At 39.4% G+C, this 16,919-nt stretch overlaps 1 protein-coding gene across 1 annotated transcript in view; it reads left to right on the top strand.

Annotated features, from left to right (window-relative positions):
- SNX25 (sorting nexin 25) overlaps nucleotides 1-16,919 on the top strand; it is a 75,661-nt gene that overhangs the window by 39,129 nt on the left and 19,613 nt on the right. Inside the window, exons 7-9 of the mRNA XM_027879842.1 lie at nucleotides 3,247-3,437; nucleotides 11,744-11,875; nucleotides 13,280-13,555. Coding sequence (XP_027735643.1) covers nucleotides 3,247-3,437; nucleotides 11,744-11,875; nucleotides 13,280-13,555 — 599 coding nt within the window. The remainder of the gene's footprint in view (nucleotides 1-3,246; nucleotides 3,438-11,743; nucleotides 11,876-13,279; nucleotides 13,556-16,919) is intronic.

The following is a 16,919-nucleotide window of genomic DNA, read 5'->3' as shown; positions in this document are numbered from 1 at the left end:
CCCTGTTGAGAAAACTGCTCCTTTTCAAGCAGGGGTTGTGAAACAGATCAAATAAGCAGCCATTTCTCTATGGAGAGATCTGCGTTGCAGTAGATTTCTCCTGCTAAGCCTTCCCACTGTGTGTCTGGATATTTGCTTTTATAAACGAATCTGACAAGTGGCACAGAAACAGAACTGTCTGTGGTCAGGCCTCTCAGATGCTGTGGTTCTGAAAGAGGCTTGAATGCTCAGCTGTAAAAAGGGACTTCTTTTTTTTAAAGAAACTGGGGCTCCAGGCTAACTTGGATGTGTGGGTTGTGATGTGTGGTTTTTGTCAAGATGATAATTTAGAGTGAAATGAAATGGATACTTGTGTGTTCCAGTGGATTACAGATGCCATCTAACTTAGTTATGACAAAACTGTATTATGATTCGTCCCCCCCAGCTGCATCCTCCGCACAGGGTTCAACATGCATATGCAATTATTTTTGTATAGCTTTCTGGAAAGGCCTAAAAAGCTCATGCTCAAGCAGTAAGTCTGGAGGGAGCCCATGTGGATGAGGGTAAAGGTTACAGATTCTAATTGTGGTAGATTTGTTTGTTTTGATTTGTGACTTTCAAATGAATTTTGTGGTGGAAATTTTTCTTTCTGCTCCTGAGATTCTTTGTGTGTGCTACTGAGGGTAGTGCATCTTGTCCACAGTTGGTTTGGAGAGGTGCTCATCAGTGGAAGAGGATGGGAAGAGGCTGACTGCTGAGATACATGTGACCAGAGGGGCTAAAAGGACTTACAGACAGAGCCTATATGTGGTGGATGTTATTTTACTGTATAGTATGTACTGACTCCCCTGCTCAGAGTTACATTACTGCCACCTCAAAATCTCAAAAGCAGACTAGGGTTAGAAGAAAACTAGTGATCCACCTAGCCTTCCTCAGTTGAGCTAAAAATGCTCTTCCAGGTTTCTGCTAGATTGTTTTTCATAATTTGGAAGAGGGAAGTAATGCGCAGTGTTTGTGCACACTTCTACTCTGTCTTTCCTGCACTGTAACATGTTAGCCACATTCCATGATGGGCTGCTCCTCATCAGGCTCTTGTCTATTTGTGGAAGATGTCGCTGCCAGACTTCACAGTGAGTAGCCCTGTTTATCCATGGAGCAGGAACAGGCTGGCAGTGTGATATTCATCCCTGCCCTGAGTGTTTCTTAGGTGGAGTGGCTCCTTATGGATATGAAGAGCTGAGGTAAATGTTTTTGAAGGATCTTTGTTAATACAGTAATTAATCACCGGAAGCAGGTGAGATGTAGGGATCATTAATCTCTCCTGGATGCCTGCTGCAATCACAGGATGGTAAGAGTTCAGGTAAAGTAGACATGCTTACTTTGAGAACCCTCCAAGAATGCCTTGTTTTCACCAGGAAGGGTACTTTTTGTTTTAAGAAGGCTGAATGGTCATTGCATAGTACTGTTTGTGGGTTTTCAAAAGTGTAGGATTTCCAGTATGCATTTTGAGCCCAAAGCATTTAAACTGTTGAAAGAATTGAGAACTTCTAAAAATCATCTTAGTGTCAAGTGCAGGAGGGAAGTGTTGGGGTTCAATCTTCACTTTAAACTACTGATGATGTATTTGTAATAGCTGTAAATGTTTTTATTGAGGGAGAGCACTCTTTTGTCCTAACATCTTTTCCTTTCCTTTTCTCTCATTAATATTGGTACCTCTGGTCAGGGAACTGAAACGCTAAATTAAACGCTCTGTTGACTTCTCTGTGGAGATAACATGCCAGGAAAACAGATGGCTTTTTTTTTTCATAGTAAAGTAATTTTATCATTTGCTTCAGTGAGTATTATATCTGTTGTTCATTATTATATGGCAGCTCGTGTGCAAATTATGCTTATCCATTAAAACACTAATGGTATTTGAATTGGGAAGGATCCTTACCAACATAGATAGATACATGCAGCACATAAAGTGAGATTAAAAGTATGGGAAAAAATAATGGGAGAATATCTGGACTTATATTACATGTAGAACTTCAGGGAGCTCCATGTACCTTGAGTTGAACTTAAGTATGCAAATGACAAAACTTACAGTCGCATGCAGTGGTTACATTTGGCTTTGAGGGGGAAATAGAAGAATGAAAACAGGAGAAGGTACTCTAATGTATTAGAAATGTGTTTAAAATATGTATTTTAAGTAATTTCTGAGAGACTTCCTTTTTGCTGTGTATGCATTCACAAACCTATGTAGTTTCTTAACAGCAATGGTTTTGAGAATTGAATGCTGATTTCATTTAAGTGATTTTACTAGCACTTGATATTTTGAAAACATAGTAGAATAGCTCTTTACTGTTTATCCCTGAGCAATCAATTAATCTAGAGGCGAGTACAAGTCATGTACTTTGCTGCTGAGCAATAGTTGCAGCCCGAAAAAGCAGGAGTGTTTTCATTGAACAAGAGGAAAATAAAATCAGTGTATAAATGTGAATCAGTTGTATCCTGATTTCAACACAATAGGGTTTTATATCTGCTTTATCTGCTGCTGCTTTTTTTAGACCCTGGTCATTAGCTGAAGAAGCTGGAATGTAGAGTACACAAATGTTACACCAGTTATTACTAAGTCTTATGCAGCTGTTGTCTTCATGTTACTTCACTTTTTAACAGTACTGTGCAGTCTTGGCATTATGACATAATAAGATTTTTTCTTAGTCATCTGAGCATTTGAGTGAACTTTGGTCGGTGTTGTCTGGAGGAGTTACTGCATGATATGCTGTTCACATCAGGCTTAAGAAATTTGGATTTGCAAGTAAGATGTGTGGAAATGTGTCATGCTGGGCTGGAGGGGATAGAGCTCAGTCCCTCATGTGTCTAGGCAGTCAGTGCTATGTTCAGTAAGGTACATAAGCCATCACCTCCATGTGTTATCATATGCCATGGCTTTAGGTAAGTTCCTAACACCATCTGATAAATGTACATTCTGGAGTAGAAGTCTTGTGCCCGTGTCTTCCTACAAGCTATAGAAAGAGAGCTGGAAGGGTCCGGTTTCGCTATGTGCTGGAATAAGGACTTTTTCTGAACAATTTTGTATAAACCCTTGAGTGATCATGTTTCAAAATCATCATTCTGTTTCAAATACAAACTTGCTATTATGTGGGCTCATGTGCATAGCTGATTCCTGAAAGACAGATGCTTTGATCAGAAAGGCCGCAGAGGCAATGGTACAATGATGTTTTCAAGTTGTAAAATACTGACTCTGTTTTGCTTTATTCTTAGATTCAAAGGGAAAAGAAACTGCAGCAATGAAAGCTGACCTACTAAGGGCTCGCAATGTGAAGAGGTATATTAATCAGCTGACAGTGGCAAAGAAGCAATGCGAGAAGAGAATAAGGCTCCTGGGAGGGCCTGCTTATGATCAGCAGGAAGATGGCACTTCTGATGAAGGTGATGGCCCACAGAGTCAGAAGGTATAAATATCATGGTCTGAAGGTTATTCTAAATGTGTTAGCACTGGATCATATTATCTCACTGTCTTTAATCCCACCCTTCCCCCAGGAGTCAAGCACAAATTAATTGCTGCATAGTTTATTTAACTTGGCAAAAGATTACTGAAGTACCCAAAAGACTTACTGATCTCGCAGCTTGGAATGTAGCTAACTGTGAAACTTCATAAAGGATTGTGTGGATTGTAAACATCTCTGATTTTTCAGATATACTGCATGGTAGCAAGGACATGTTAACAGCCTTCCTAAAAGTAGAAACTTGTTTTCAAATATAAGATTGCCAACATATGTGCAGTATTTCTTTGACCCTCATTATATTCACTTTAGGAAATATGTGTGGTTTTTGGAAATAATTATTCAAAAGCCAACAATTACAGAAGGCAATTGACAAAATTCAGGGTACTTGTTGTAGAAAAACTCTGGTAAAGCTGGTGGCTGAATTGTGGTTTTCAATATCACTGTAGTCTGGAATAGAAAAAACTATTGTTGTACTAGTCAGCATCTACAAAAATAAAATCATGACTACTTAGCCTTGCAAAACTTTAATAATTTTAGTGACTTTTAAGTATAATCTTCTCTGTCCCCTTTGGGCAAAGCACAGTAGCTGGTGTGTTCAAATGCGAAAGAAGATTTGATGTTTTACATGTATGTTGTCATTTACGTTTTCATGTATGTTTTTCAATAACTTATCTTTTTGTGCAGGGATCTTTAACTTTAGTTATGTCCTTATAATAATTGTGACTTAGTAGTACATAAGAAAAAGTAGCATGATGAAGAAATAGTTCTTACTATTTGTATTTTGTTTTTCTTGAGTAAGATTCTGAAACAGAACAATTCCCTACTCCTCACTTGTCCTTAAAGCATGATTTCAGATGGTGTGCCATAGATTGTGCCAAGGCAGTCCTGATCTCTTTCCTGAAGTTGGGTGTAGCAAGAGGTGCCAAGGAGAAAAGGAAAGAGGGGACCATGTGGCAGCACTGCATGAGCCACTGATGCCACTTTTGGTGCCTGCTGAGATATTACGAACTTTGTTCAGGAATGGAGTGAAATAGTGAACCTGCACTGGATAGGGGCTGGGATTGGCCAGAAATATAATAAAATATATTATTTTAATTTAAATCAAAGGAATTAGTAAAGTTCATGTTGTGTGTTTTATAAAACCAATGTTTTTTTGGTGGCAGTTGCTGACATGGGATTGTATCTTGCAAATATACCAGTGAGCAGCTCCATGCTGAAGTGTTCTTAATGGTACTATTAATAGGAATAAAGACTCCTTGCACAGGCATTTATTGTAGTGATAGTGGAAACAACAGGATCTGAGGCAGCTCTGCTTTGAAGCTTTTAATGTGTTTCTGTGATGAAGGCCTAGAACTCACTCCCTCCATAGCCATCTCAGTTTAGAAAATAGGAAAACTGCTTCTCTCTTCTGTTGTCCCCACCTCTCAGTTGCCAAGAAAGAAGATGAGGGAGGTTGGATGAGAGATGAAGGCCGCATGAGAGAGAGTCTGTTCTGCCCCTTCTGAGCACAGATAAGTGCCCAAGGCTTAGCTGAGGAAGCAGTCTTTCTTCACTCTTGCTTCTGCCCATCCTCTTTTAGCACTGAGGCAGCTGCAGTCTGGGTTATTTTAGGGCAGCCAGTGTTATTTTGGATGCTGGCCCCTCTTATATGGGCAATATTGACTGAATATTCAAGCTTTTTTCTAGGCAAAAGGGAATGGTGGTGTTTGGGATTTAGTAGATAAGATAATGTTGGTATGTTTCTGCTGGCGGCCCGTAATTTCTCCTTAGAGTTTGGTTGTGTCCGCTTTTCCGTTAAGGTGGCATCTAACTTGTAGAATAACTAGTTTGTGCAGAAGAAACTGTAAGTTTGCCTTAATTTCTTCAACTTACATGAAAAAGGTCAGAAATGGTCATTTACTGGTGGTGTTTGGAATTAATATTTTATGTAAGTGTGGTACAGAAGCTTGAATACGTTATTAACTTTGTGGAATTTTTGATACTAGTTGAACAAAGAAATGACTAGTGAACTAAACTTGTATTTTGATTTCAGTTATGCATCCTACAGAAAGCTTTGTCTTTACCGCAGTAGTAAGAGAGTAATAGCATTGCTGGTAAAAATGCATGGAGATGGATTATTTGGAGCTATCAACGTTCTCCTCTTACAGATATAAGAAACAGAAATTATGTGTTTTGAAATACGTTTTTTTTTTCTTTCACAGCAGAAGATAATTATAAAATGGCGTCAGTTTCTGGTTTGATTATGCAGTGTTGTGATTTTTATTCATTTGACTTAGTACACGTTTCACTCATGTCATCTTCCTGAATCCAGGTTCTCTAGGGAAATCCTGAATATGTGATTTATAATCAAATGCTTATAAGCAAACAGACAAACCACAGCTACTCTCTGAATATGAATTCTATCATTAGCTGTTATACTGATTTGTACCCTGCCCATGCTGTTAGATTTGTTTTCAGAGAAAATGCAGTTTGAATTAGTGTAATATATGAAGCATCTCTTCTACTTAATTGTCAGTGCAGTTTCAGTCCATTTTCTTAGAAATTGTGCCTGCAGAGTACTGCAGTAATCGAGTTCTTGTTGTCTGTGTTCATTCAGCAAGAGATTTTTTTTTCCCCTCTGTGTTCAGCACAACAGCCACACCACCTTGTCTGTGAAATTTGACATATGGAGTCACAACACCTTTTTAGTGGAGCTGTTTTGTGAATCATGAGTTGTAGGAGGAGATTTGGGGATCTGATCCTTAATTGGTTGCGAAATAGCAAGGAAACCATCTGAGTGTATTGAGGTGGAACCAGTTCATGTCCATAATCTAGTGATGAGGACTAAGATGAAACTCCTGCAGAAGACCTTGTTTCCATTCATCACTGTGGATGAACACCTATCTGTGGATAGGTGTTGATTTGGTGACTTAACAGATTTTCACTATGATTTCTGAGCTTCAGGTTGTAAGATCATGTTACATCAGGATATATCATGTTACAGAATTTGGGAATATTAAGAAAACAAGCTTCAGTTGTTGTTCCCCTATTGCCTGAAGATGGGGTTTCTTATGACAGAAGCATGTTTGTGAACATGTGAGTCTCAAGGCAGGGATTTTTACATTTGTGTATGTGCAGTAAAATAGCAAGGTACCTTATGTAGTTAGTATGTGCTTGCTGATACGTAACTAATCATTGCATTTAGTTCAGCTACTGCTTGTGACAGTCGTCTGATGACTTACCTCTTTTTAAAACATAAGCATAAGACAAAGCATTAGTTAATGCAACTTGGAAAGACAGACGTATTTTTATAGAATTATTTTTTACATTCCACTTGTTCTTGTCTTCTACCAAAAAAATAAAAAATCCAAAGCAGCAACCAGAAGTCCTGCAGTCTGACTGTGTGCCATCGTCCCAGCAGAAAACCTCCCCTAGTGACCCAAATTCTGTTCACCCCAACCATCTGCAGTGCTGTTACCAGATTTATGTTTATTCATTATAGGCCAGTGTGGTTGTAGTGAATTGGAAGCTGGTGTGTTGCGAAGAAATATAGTACAGTGCATCTATTCCATGTCTGATGCCCATGCAGACCCTTCCAAATTAACTAGTTGTTCTATGTTCCTCTCCAGAGAGAGGCTGTGTCTATCTTTAGGGGCCTTCCAGGACCAAGTCTCTGCTTTGTAGGGCCAGGAACAAGGCTCTTCTGTGTGCATATGCTAGGGATGCTGATTAAAGCAGCCTGCTTGGGGGGAAAAAATAAAGAAACTAAACACTTCCTAGTCTTAGGCAGAGCCTGTGACCAGCTGTGGTATATTGGTTACTTTCCTGTTGGAGCAGGGAATTGATGTGGCAGCAGTAAAGCAGCTGGTTTTTCCAAACCCAGAAGCTGCTCTCGAGTTAAAAGGATTTGAAGGGTTGCCGTTGAGGCTAATAATTCTAAGATTATATCTGCTAGCTGGATATTAGATTTGAGGGTGTACACATGCCCTAATGCCTGCGGATGTGCCAGCATAGCTTAGAGCTTTGTACTGTAATCTGTGGTGATACTCAGCTATAAAATGATCTTTTGCTCAGGATTACAAATTACTGCAGAACCTCTTTCTTTAAATGGGAAAAGGAAAGATCCTTCACAGAATGGTTGGGTACCAAAAAGGACTGTCATGATTTAACCTCCAGCCATTGACAAAGCCCCACATAGCCATTTGCTCACTCCCCCACCAGCAGGATCGGGGAGAGAATCAGAAGGGTAAGAGCTGGAAAAGTCATGGTTTGAGATAAAGACAGTTTAATAGAGAAAGCAAAAGCCACACACACAAGCAAAGCAAAACAAGGAATTAATTCACTCCTTCCCGTGGTGTTCAGCCATCTCCAGGAGAGCAGGGCCCCATCACATGTAATGGTTACTTGGGAAGATAAACGTCATCATTCCAAACGTCTTCTCCTTCGTCCTCCCACTTTATGTACTGAGCATGATGTCCTATGGTCTGAAGTATCCCTTTGGTCAGTTTGGTTCAGCTGTCCCAGCTGTGTCTCCTCCCAATGACCCATGCACCCCCAACCTCCTTGCCGGCATGGCTGTACAAAAAGCAGAAAAGGCCTTGACTCTGTGTAAGCCCTGCTCAGCAATAACAAAAACATCTCTATATTGTCAACCCTGTGTTCAGCACAAATCCAAAACGCAGCCCCATGTCATCCACTGGGAAGAAAATTAACTCCTCCTAGCCAAAATCAGCACACATGCATTTTATGATAACTTTCCACCTCAAAACTAAAAATCTCTTGTGTCTACCATTGTTGTCATTGAAGCTTTCATATAATGTTTTTAGTACAGCATTTGAAACGTATTAAATAATTCCAAGCTGGTCTAGCCTTAAGCAAAGAAAAATCAAGATAGCATTTGTGAGGTCTTATTTCTGCGAGAGAAGTTTAAATAGGCTTTTCTGCCCATTAATTTAGCTTTTAAAGTGTTTTAGTTTCCTAGGTAACTATGAGGAGATTTGTGTAAAACTGTTATGAGGCACCACCACTTTGATTATCGTGGGGCACCGGTGCAATGGGCCCATTTTAGGTGAGATAGACGTTTGCACTTGCCTTGCGTCCCTGCAGCAGCACTTAACCCCAGTTATCTTTGAGAGGGTTAGTTACCCTCCTTGCTGGCAATCTGAGTGAGGATACCTTGGATAATAGAGGTGAAGAGACCAAAGGTGACCTCCCACTCAAGAAGTGACACCACTTTTTGACAACCTGATCATCATTTCTGTATTAAGCCCAGCTTAAGCAAGGCACTGTCATTCAGTGAGGATTACAGAGTGAGCTCTGAAAGGCAGATATTTATGTACCTGAATGGCTCTAAAGCTAAGAGCAAGTCATGTCCAGGAGATACTGGTATGGTAAAGGATGAAAAGCAGAATGGCACATGGAATTTGTAGATGAAAATGGGCATTTCAGCTGAGACAAATATAATTGACCTAAACACTGCCCAAAATGTGGGGGGAGCTATTTCAGACAAAACATAGGTGGCTGTAGTTGTTGAAGAACCACCTTTACCTTGGTTCATTAAGGAAGTAACTTGTGCTAGTAACTGAGTGTGTGCCCATGTACGTAGTTTCCACCTGTATAGCTTAAGACCAGGAAGCTGTTTCTCCTACATGGAGGTAGAGTCTCGCAGGTATTAGATTTAGAAAAATGAGTTGTCTTCCCAAAAATAGATGCTGATACATGACCTGAATTGTAGTATTATTAAGGTATCGGAAGACCCATATTAGAGAAATCATCAATGCCTTAGTCTCAGAGTTCATGTCCTGCTCCATACCAATGAACTTTCCTATAAAATGCAAAATCATAGGAAGGTAAGATTCATGGGCCCTAGTGCTTAAGGACCTGCTTTTCTTTTCAAAGGAAAAGGTGTGAGTTGGTTGGTGCCTGTGAGTAACAAAGCAAGAGACCAAAACCACTCTTGGTAGTGTATTTGGATTCCTGGCAATATAAGTAATGGCACTGAATGAGAGAAGTGAAAACTGGTTCAGCTGCAAAACTGAAAAGCTTGAGAGGAAGGGTTTTTTTCGTTTTTATCAGTTGTTTTGAATATAGGTCCTAATTTTCAAAGAAAGACAAGGTTGTTCATTTTGTTCAGCATGGGATCTTCTGTTCATTTTGTCAGGGAGGTGTTCTGAATGTTTGTCTTAAAGAAAAGGCTTGGATTCACAAAAATAATAGAGGATAAGGAAGTGATAGTGGCTTTTTTATTGCAGCATCTGCTTGGGTATGAGAAGTGTTTAATTTCCTATTCTGCCTGATGTACACCCTCGTCTCTTTTCTCAGGAGAAGTCCTGAGCATTATATCACAGAACATACTCTTTCCTGGCTACATTTCTGATAGATGTTTTTCAATAACAGTTAGTGGGAACTGGCCACCAAATGCCCTGGCTGCCAAGGTATTCCATCTTTCTCTGTGTCCCTGGTAATAATTGAGATACATCTCAGAATTCTGTGGCCTGTGGTGTGGAAACTGCTGGTGTTCGTCTTTGCTTGAAACAAGTAAAGAACAGATCAGTTTGCTTCCAGCTTGGCTCCTCTGCTTTGCAGGAACAATGGAAGTCAAATTTTTGTCAACAGCATTTCATGAGTGACTTGAAATACCATCTTAGTCCTTTGTAATGTAGTCTTGTCTCCTGATCAGAAAGATGTGGAGATATTTACTATCTGATAGGAGCATAGATACGTTTATCTTCAAAGTATTTTTTTTTTTTAATGAAGCAAAGCTATTACTGTAGAAGGTCTTTGTAGTTGAATCTAGTACATATTTGTAGAATGCTGTTGTGGGTTTGTTCTGGGCCAATTTCTTTTCACCCCCCACACAATTGCTATAAGTTGAGAGAAGGTTTATGCAGACAAAGGAGATGTGATGTGGGGAGAAATAATATTAGGATTTATTACTAGCAAGATAAAAACTAAAGAACTATATATACAACAATTCTAACTAGGTAAAAGTGTTATGTATTTACAGAAATACCCCTCCCTCCTTGTATCAGTTCAGGAGGAGAAGCAGTTTCTTTTCCACTTCCAGAGCTACAGATCTTCTAAATAATTTTGCAGCACTTGAAAGTTCTTCTTCTGTTATCTTTAAGAAAACAGCTCCGATTTGTTGCAGCTGGAACTGTCTCTTTCTCTCTCTCTCTCTCTCTCTTCTATGTCGACCTCAGGGCTGGGCCTACCCCCTCCTGGGCTAAGACCAGAGGCTGGGGGTTATCCGAGCCCTGTGGGGTCTTCCATGGACTGCAAGGGGACAATTGCCTTACCATGGTCTTCCCAAAGAGTCACAGGGGATAATGGCTTTGGAGTCCACCCCTGTTTCTTGTGGGGTCCCTCCTCATGAGAGGCAGTTCTTGATAGACCTCTCTAATGTGAGTCTACACCTTCGGGCAACAGTTCTTCCATTCTCTGCTGTCCCTCAGGGTCACAAATTCAGCTGCACCAGCATGGATCCCTCACTGGGTCAGAAATCCTACCTGGGCTGACTCGCTCCAGCGTAGGTCTCTCTCTCCATGAGCCACAGGTCTCCAGCAGGACTCTGCTTTATTTTAGGCCTCCCACGGAGTCACATCATCTTCATGCACTCCTCTGCTTCGGCGTGGGCTCCTTCACGAGCTGCAGAGGAGGGTCTCTACTCCCCAACAGTTTTCGACAGATGGCAGGGGTTTTTTTTTAGTTTTCAGTCTTCCCAGCTGAAGGGAGAGAAAGAGAGAGAGGGGATGGAAAAGGAGCCCCCTTTTCGGGCTGCTCTTCTCTCTTCTCTGGCTACCAGCTTTGACCTTGGAGGCTTTGCTATCTCTGCCTGGAATTCCTTTTGCAGCATGTCTTGTCCAGGTTCTTCTCTAAAGTGTTTTTTTTTTTCCCTACTCTGTCACAGGAGAGAAGGGGCCTGGCCCCCTCTCGCCCAGACCAGACTTGGCCTGGGATGGGGGATGCATGCCCAGGCTCAACAGGGCTGGCTGCTACGCTGGCTCTTCCATTTTTCTTCTGTGCCACAACCTTCTCTTCCATTTTCTTAAATATGTCATTGGCAGAGGTGTTACCAAAACTTTTCATTGGCTTTGCTCCGGAAATCCACCTGGAAAAAGCTATTTTTAGCCCCGGGGGCTCGTCGGCAAATCCACGACAAATTCATAGTGCTCCATGGCCATGTTAAGTGAAAAGATTTTCCCCATAAGGGATGGAGAGAAGCTAAAGTTAGGCATTTTCTCAGTTTTTATTCTTTGTTTTTCCTTCTTCAGATTCTTCAATTTGAAGAAATTTTGGCCAACCCTTCATACCGAGAGCACTTCCGAATCTACATGGAAAGGATGGACAAGATGGCTTTGATTGGTCTATGGGAGTCTGTGGAGAATTTGAAGAGTGCTAACAAGGTAGAAGAAATTGCAAGCATGTATGGCTTTGTACAGTGAAAGCAATCTCTGCTGGTTGTAATCTTGATGTTAGGAAATTTCTTTATCTTCTTAAAATATAACATAGGATGGGTGCTAAGCAATTTGGGGTTTTTTTAATACTTCTTGTCAATATTTGAAGATAATACTGCAATTAAAATATATGGGCTGTTGTGACGATGATTTACTGTTGTTTGGTGTAGCAACATCCCATTAAAAGTATACTTTAGATGTAAAAGTAGTAGAATTATTTCCCCCTCCACCAGAGATTAAACTTGCAGTAATATATTGGCTTTAGTTGTATCAGCTCACGTGAAACCTTAGAAGTGCATTTCCATTGGATAGTCTGTACATAAGCTTCTCATCTTGCTAATTACAGGTAGCCCATTCAGTCCAAAACAGTGTAAACACATGCATATATGCTTTTAAAATCTTTCTGGAAGAGAGGTTTGGATTTAAAAGACCTCTCCATATTCTGTTGCTGTATAAGCAGGCAAGTTTCTCCAGGAATGCCACACTACTCTTAGAGAGAAGAAACAATGCTATATTGTAATTTGTGCTAAAATAAAGTAGGAATAAGAACCATGAAACAAGGATAGGAAATACAGGTTAAAGTTGCAAAAAGTATCCTGAACCAATGCTGTATAGCAAGAGTAGAGGACAAATTTGCTGTTTGTGAGCAGTGAGGTGGATTTTTGGGGAGACTATTAAACCTCCAGGATTCACACTAGCATGAAATACAAATTTCATTATCGATATCAATTACCTTTTTATTCACTGTAATTTTACTGCTCTCTTATGTATAAGGGTTCTAGTCAATTGGAAAATAATATCCTGTAAACAAAGTGGCAAACTGTTGAGTGTGAGGAGTGACCCATTGATACAACCTGAAGAAATGACTAACAACCACCTCAAGCTAGAGTGTTTTTAAAAAAAAAGTTTGTCAGGCTCTGTGAAGAAAGTTCTATGAATCAGTTTTGATTCACAAACTGCTTGTGATTGCAAAAGGTGCTATAAATCATTAAATCTAACCATAAAGTGGTGATCACACTGTTGCTCTAGCACTTTTCTTCCTTTTAATACCAGCTTTTGGAGCATACTTTCAAAAGCAGTGGGTGGGGAAGCTATGACAGTTTTAGAGCACAGCTGTTTCTTGTCCTGACAAATATAAATACTCAGCTTGTAGAATTGACTGCTTAGCATAGGTGCACAGGCAGACAGCATGCTTGTTCTCAGTAAGAGGTTCACAGATGTGTCCTCATACATCTGGATAGGAAATTAGCTTGATTATCCTTCAAATTATGCACCTGGGTTCTGAGTCATCCTGATATTTTTAACATTTTTTCATTATTCTTTTCTCTGTCCCTCTCCCTCCTTGCTTCCTAGCCTGAAATACCTCAGCTGGTGAGTGAAATTTATCAGAATTTTTTTGTGGAAAGCAGAGAAATACCTGTGGAAAAATCCCTTTATAAAGAAATACAGCAAAGTCTTGTGGGAAATAAAGGCATTGAAGTATTCTACAGAATTCAGGCAGATGTTTACGAAACCCTAAAAGACAGATACTACCCTTCATTCGTTGTCAGTGATTTATATGAGAGATCAGTCAAGAAGGAAGAAGAAAGAAGTTCTGCTCAGCTAACTCCCGAGGACAAAGATGAAGTGGTGAGTCACACAAACAATTCCTTTCACTGTTATTTAAACTGATTTGAGGGATGATCTTGAGAAAAGCATATAGTAGCCTCTTCTGTCCTTGAGTGTTGGACTACTCTTCTTTTGTTCTAAGTGTCATCACTCTTATAGTTTCATCTGTTAACACCTGTATATTGACAAGTTCTTTGAAACAAAATGGTACAAAATAACTGACTACTTAAACTTGAAATTAGTTAAGGTAGATAGTTCAGATTTCTAAGTCTTCAGTATTTCATGTCTTTCATTATGCTCCTTAGTAACAGAGAATGCAAAACATACCTCACAGAAGCTCAGCTGGTCTGCTTTTCAGTGATGAAAACTTCACTGAAATATCAGTAGATTTCTACCCAGATGTTGTCTGTGCTGGTCTCTCATGCATTTCCTAGATACTAAGTAGGTATTAAAGTTGCAATTAATTAAGAGAAGAAAAAGTAATGAAAACTATAATCTGAGTGTGGTTTTTATTAATTCATTGAATAAATTCATAGGCCATTTTAGAAGATAAATCTAGCACAAGAACTCTTGAGTGCTAAACCAGAGCATTCAAAATGTCACAAGCAATAATCCAATGGCAACTCTTCTTGGGGTGGGATTTTTCCGTGGGTTGTCTAAATCAGTCATGTCACGGGAACTTGTGTTGTGATTATCTAAGAACGTTTTGACAAGAGCAAGTTTCAGACTACTGAGTGCATCTTTTAGCCAGGCTATTGCTTCAGATCAGCATGGATATCTTCATTTTACATTTGAACTTGCTCAGAACACAATGAAATGTAACAGTGCATCTAAAACTGGATCTAAATAAACAAATAAACAGAATCCAGAAGTGCTGATCTACATTCTCCCCTTTAGAAACAATTTTTCCAGAACACAAAACTTACATATTTACTGCTTAAATATGGCTTTCATTTCTGTAGGTGAGTCTCTGTATTCTGCATATCAGCAAATCTGCAGAGATGACCTGTTATAAGTAAATTATTTCCAATATGCAAGCTTTTAGAGCTTGCTGAATCTTTTCATTGTTTGTTTTTTTCCCTGTATTCTTTCCCTTCAAGACATGTTTTCTAGTTTTCTCCCTGCTAACTCAGCTATGTGCTGAGAGTTGTAGGTACTTCAAAGACTGTGTGTCTTTACCAGTTTTGTCCAGTACTTTCTAAAGCATTAAATGTGCTTTTTAATCTCTTCATATGCTTTATTCAGACTCTGACACAGATAACCATTTCTCTAAGAAAACTGACAACCCTTTAGGGCTAGCTGTTCTCTGTCAGATAACATCTACTGTAGCTGCCAAAAAATTAGATTTTTGACATCAGCATCATCTGTCCTTTCTCTGAGTCCTTGGATATGTATATGCCAGATTTGAAGTCTGGGTCTGCCCTCAAATCTTAAGGAGTAATATGTTGCCAAGTCTCCTTATAGGATTAAAGCTGGGGTATTTTTTTTTAATTTTAAAAACAAATTAAGTATGAAGTTGTATATACTGTTAGAGTATCTCTTGAATAGAGCAGTTCTAATAGCACTGTGCTGTACTTCATGGTCTTTGAGGTGAAAACAAACCATAAGAAGTTCTTTCTGAAGCTTCCATTGGTCTTTCAAATGTTGGTGAAAATGCAGTACCGTATAATATATTTGTGGGATTTTTTTTCCCTCCCCATGTATAGGAAACAACAGCTCAGACATCAGATCTTTCTGGAGGGATACGTATTGTTTGCAAGTAGTGATTGGTTTTGGTTTAGTTTGGATTTTGGGTCTACATCCTTACTTCCTGGGCCACTAGGGGAGTTACCTTTCTTAATCTTCTATATATTTCACTGCTAAAGCTGGATAGGTAAAAAGTCATCTAGTGCATTCATGAAGGCAAGGACAAAAGGATGAGCCTTGATTAAATGTGGGAAAATCAAGTCACAAGACAGGAATCAGGACAAGGCCAGGCTCTTTCTTCTTCTTTCCAGTCTGTTACCACTTTCTGTTTCCTGGACAAACGTCCTTTAGAAGGTCACAAGTAGAAATACAGAAGCAAACAGTGCTTACGTATGGCGTTTTGAGGAAAGAAGGTCTGGTGACTGCATTGGTGCTGCATTGCTAAAATAAGACTGAAGTCTGTGTTCTGCATCACTCATAGAAGTGAAAGCCGTAATCCGTTTAGCAATCATGAAAACAGCACAATCCACTATGATCTCAGCTTTGAGTGCATTGGTTGCTTATTTGCTGAATTTGATAACTTGAATACAGGTAACTTGTTCTTGTAATTCTAGCATTTCTGTGATAAACCTAGTGATTCAGTAGTGGTTTTTGCTTTAAGTGCCTAAGAAGTTAATGACAGAGAAATCGTGTAGCCTACCTCTGGGAGCAGAGCCTCACTGATTTGTAATTAATTGCAATTCTCTGATTACTGATACTGAATTTCATATGAAAAGTCCTTCAGTTCTTCTGTGTTGAAAATAGCGTTTTTGACTCCTTTTTTACCTCCATGCTTCCCAACCAGTATAAGGTTTCTTTATTTACTTTATGATTCTGTTGAATAGCATTTTGAATAACAGCCAATATTGTTAATTATTATTATTTGTATTACTGTAGTTCCAGGAGATGACAACAGGTTTCCATGAGCTGTACATGTGCTTGGAGGCAGTCTCTGACCTGAGGAGTTTACAGTCCATGCGGAATAGACAGAAGAATAGACAGGGCATAGAGCTAATGTTTATTACTCAGCCACATCGCAGGCAAATGCAGAGCTGGGAAAGGGCATGGATTTCTTAGCATAGAACTCCTTACTTCTGCATTATGTTACCCTTTCCTGTGAGGATCGAACTAAAGCAATTATTATTGTTGCTACTGTATCTTTTCTCAGACTATTTTAATAAGATACAGTGGAAATTACAGTAGAATGGTCTCCTCTAAAACTCACTAATTTAGTAGAGATGAGACTTCCTTCTGTTAGCTTTTTGTTAATTATATAAAGATACAGCTTACTTCGTGGGAATATCATTAAAGAACATGGAGCTCCTGTTCATGAGATTAAACTCAGCTTCCCACAGATAAATTTAGATATATCCAGTCACAAACAGACCTCAATGATCTTTGAATGTGGCTGAGAATAAAAGCTGAGTGCTGTGTTTGCTGATCTCAAGGTCTTCATTGCCTATTTGGGGATGTACAGTAAGAAAGGCGAGGCTGAGGTAAATGCCAAAAGATGTTAAAGAGAATGTCACATAAAGATGTGAAGTTTTCTATTTTTGGTATGCCTGTAGTACACAAGACAGAGAAAGCTATTGGTTTGTCTGAATGAATATATGATAATGATTTATGAGTTTAGGGTAAGGCATATGTGCTTTTAACACAT

Source organism: Empidonax traillii, unplaced genomic scaffold, assembly GCF_003031625.1.
Source record: "Empidonax traillii isolate 1590-97213 ecotype Southwest subspecies unplaced genomic scaffold, ASM303162v1 scaffold60:size2069287, whole genome shotgun sequence".
Taxonomy (NCBI): domain Eukaryota; kingdom Metazoa; phylum Chordata; class Aves; order Passeriformes; family Tyrannidae; genus Empidonax; species Empidonax traillii.
Note: the sequence above shows the minus strand (reverse complement) of the source record. Positions and strands in the feature narration are given on the sequence as shown.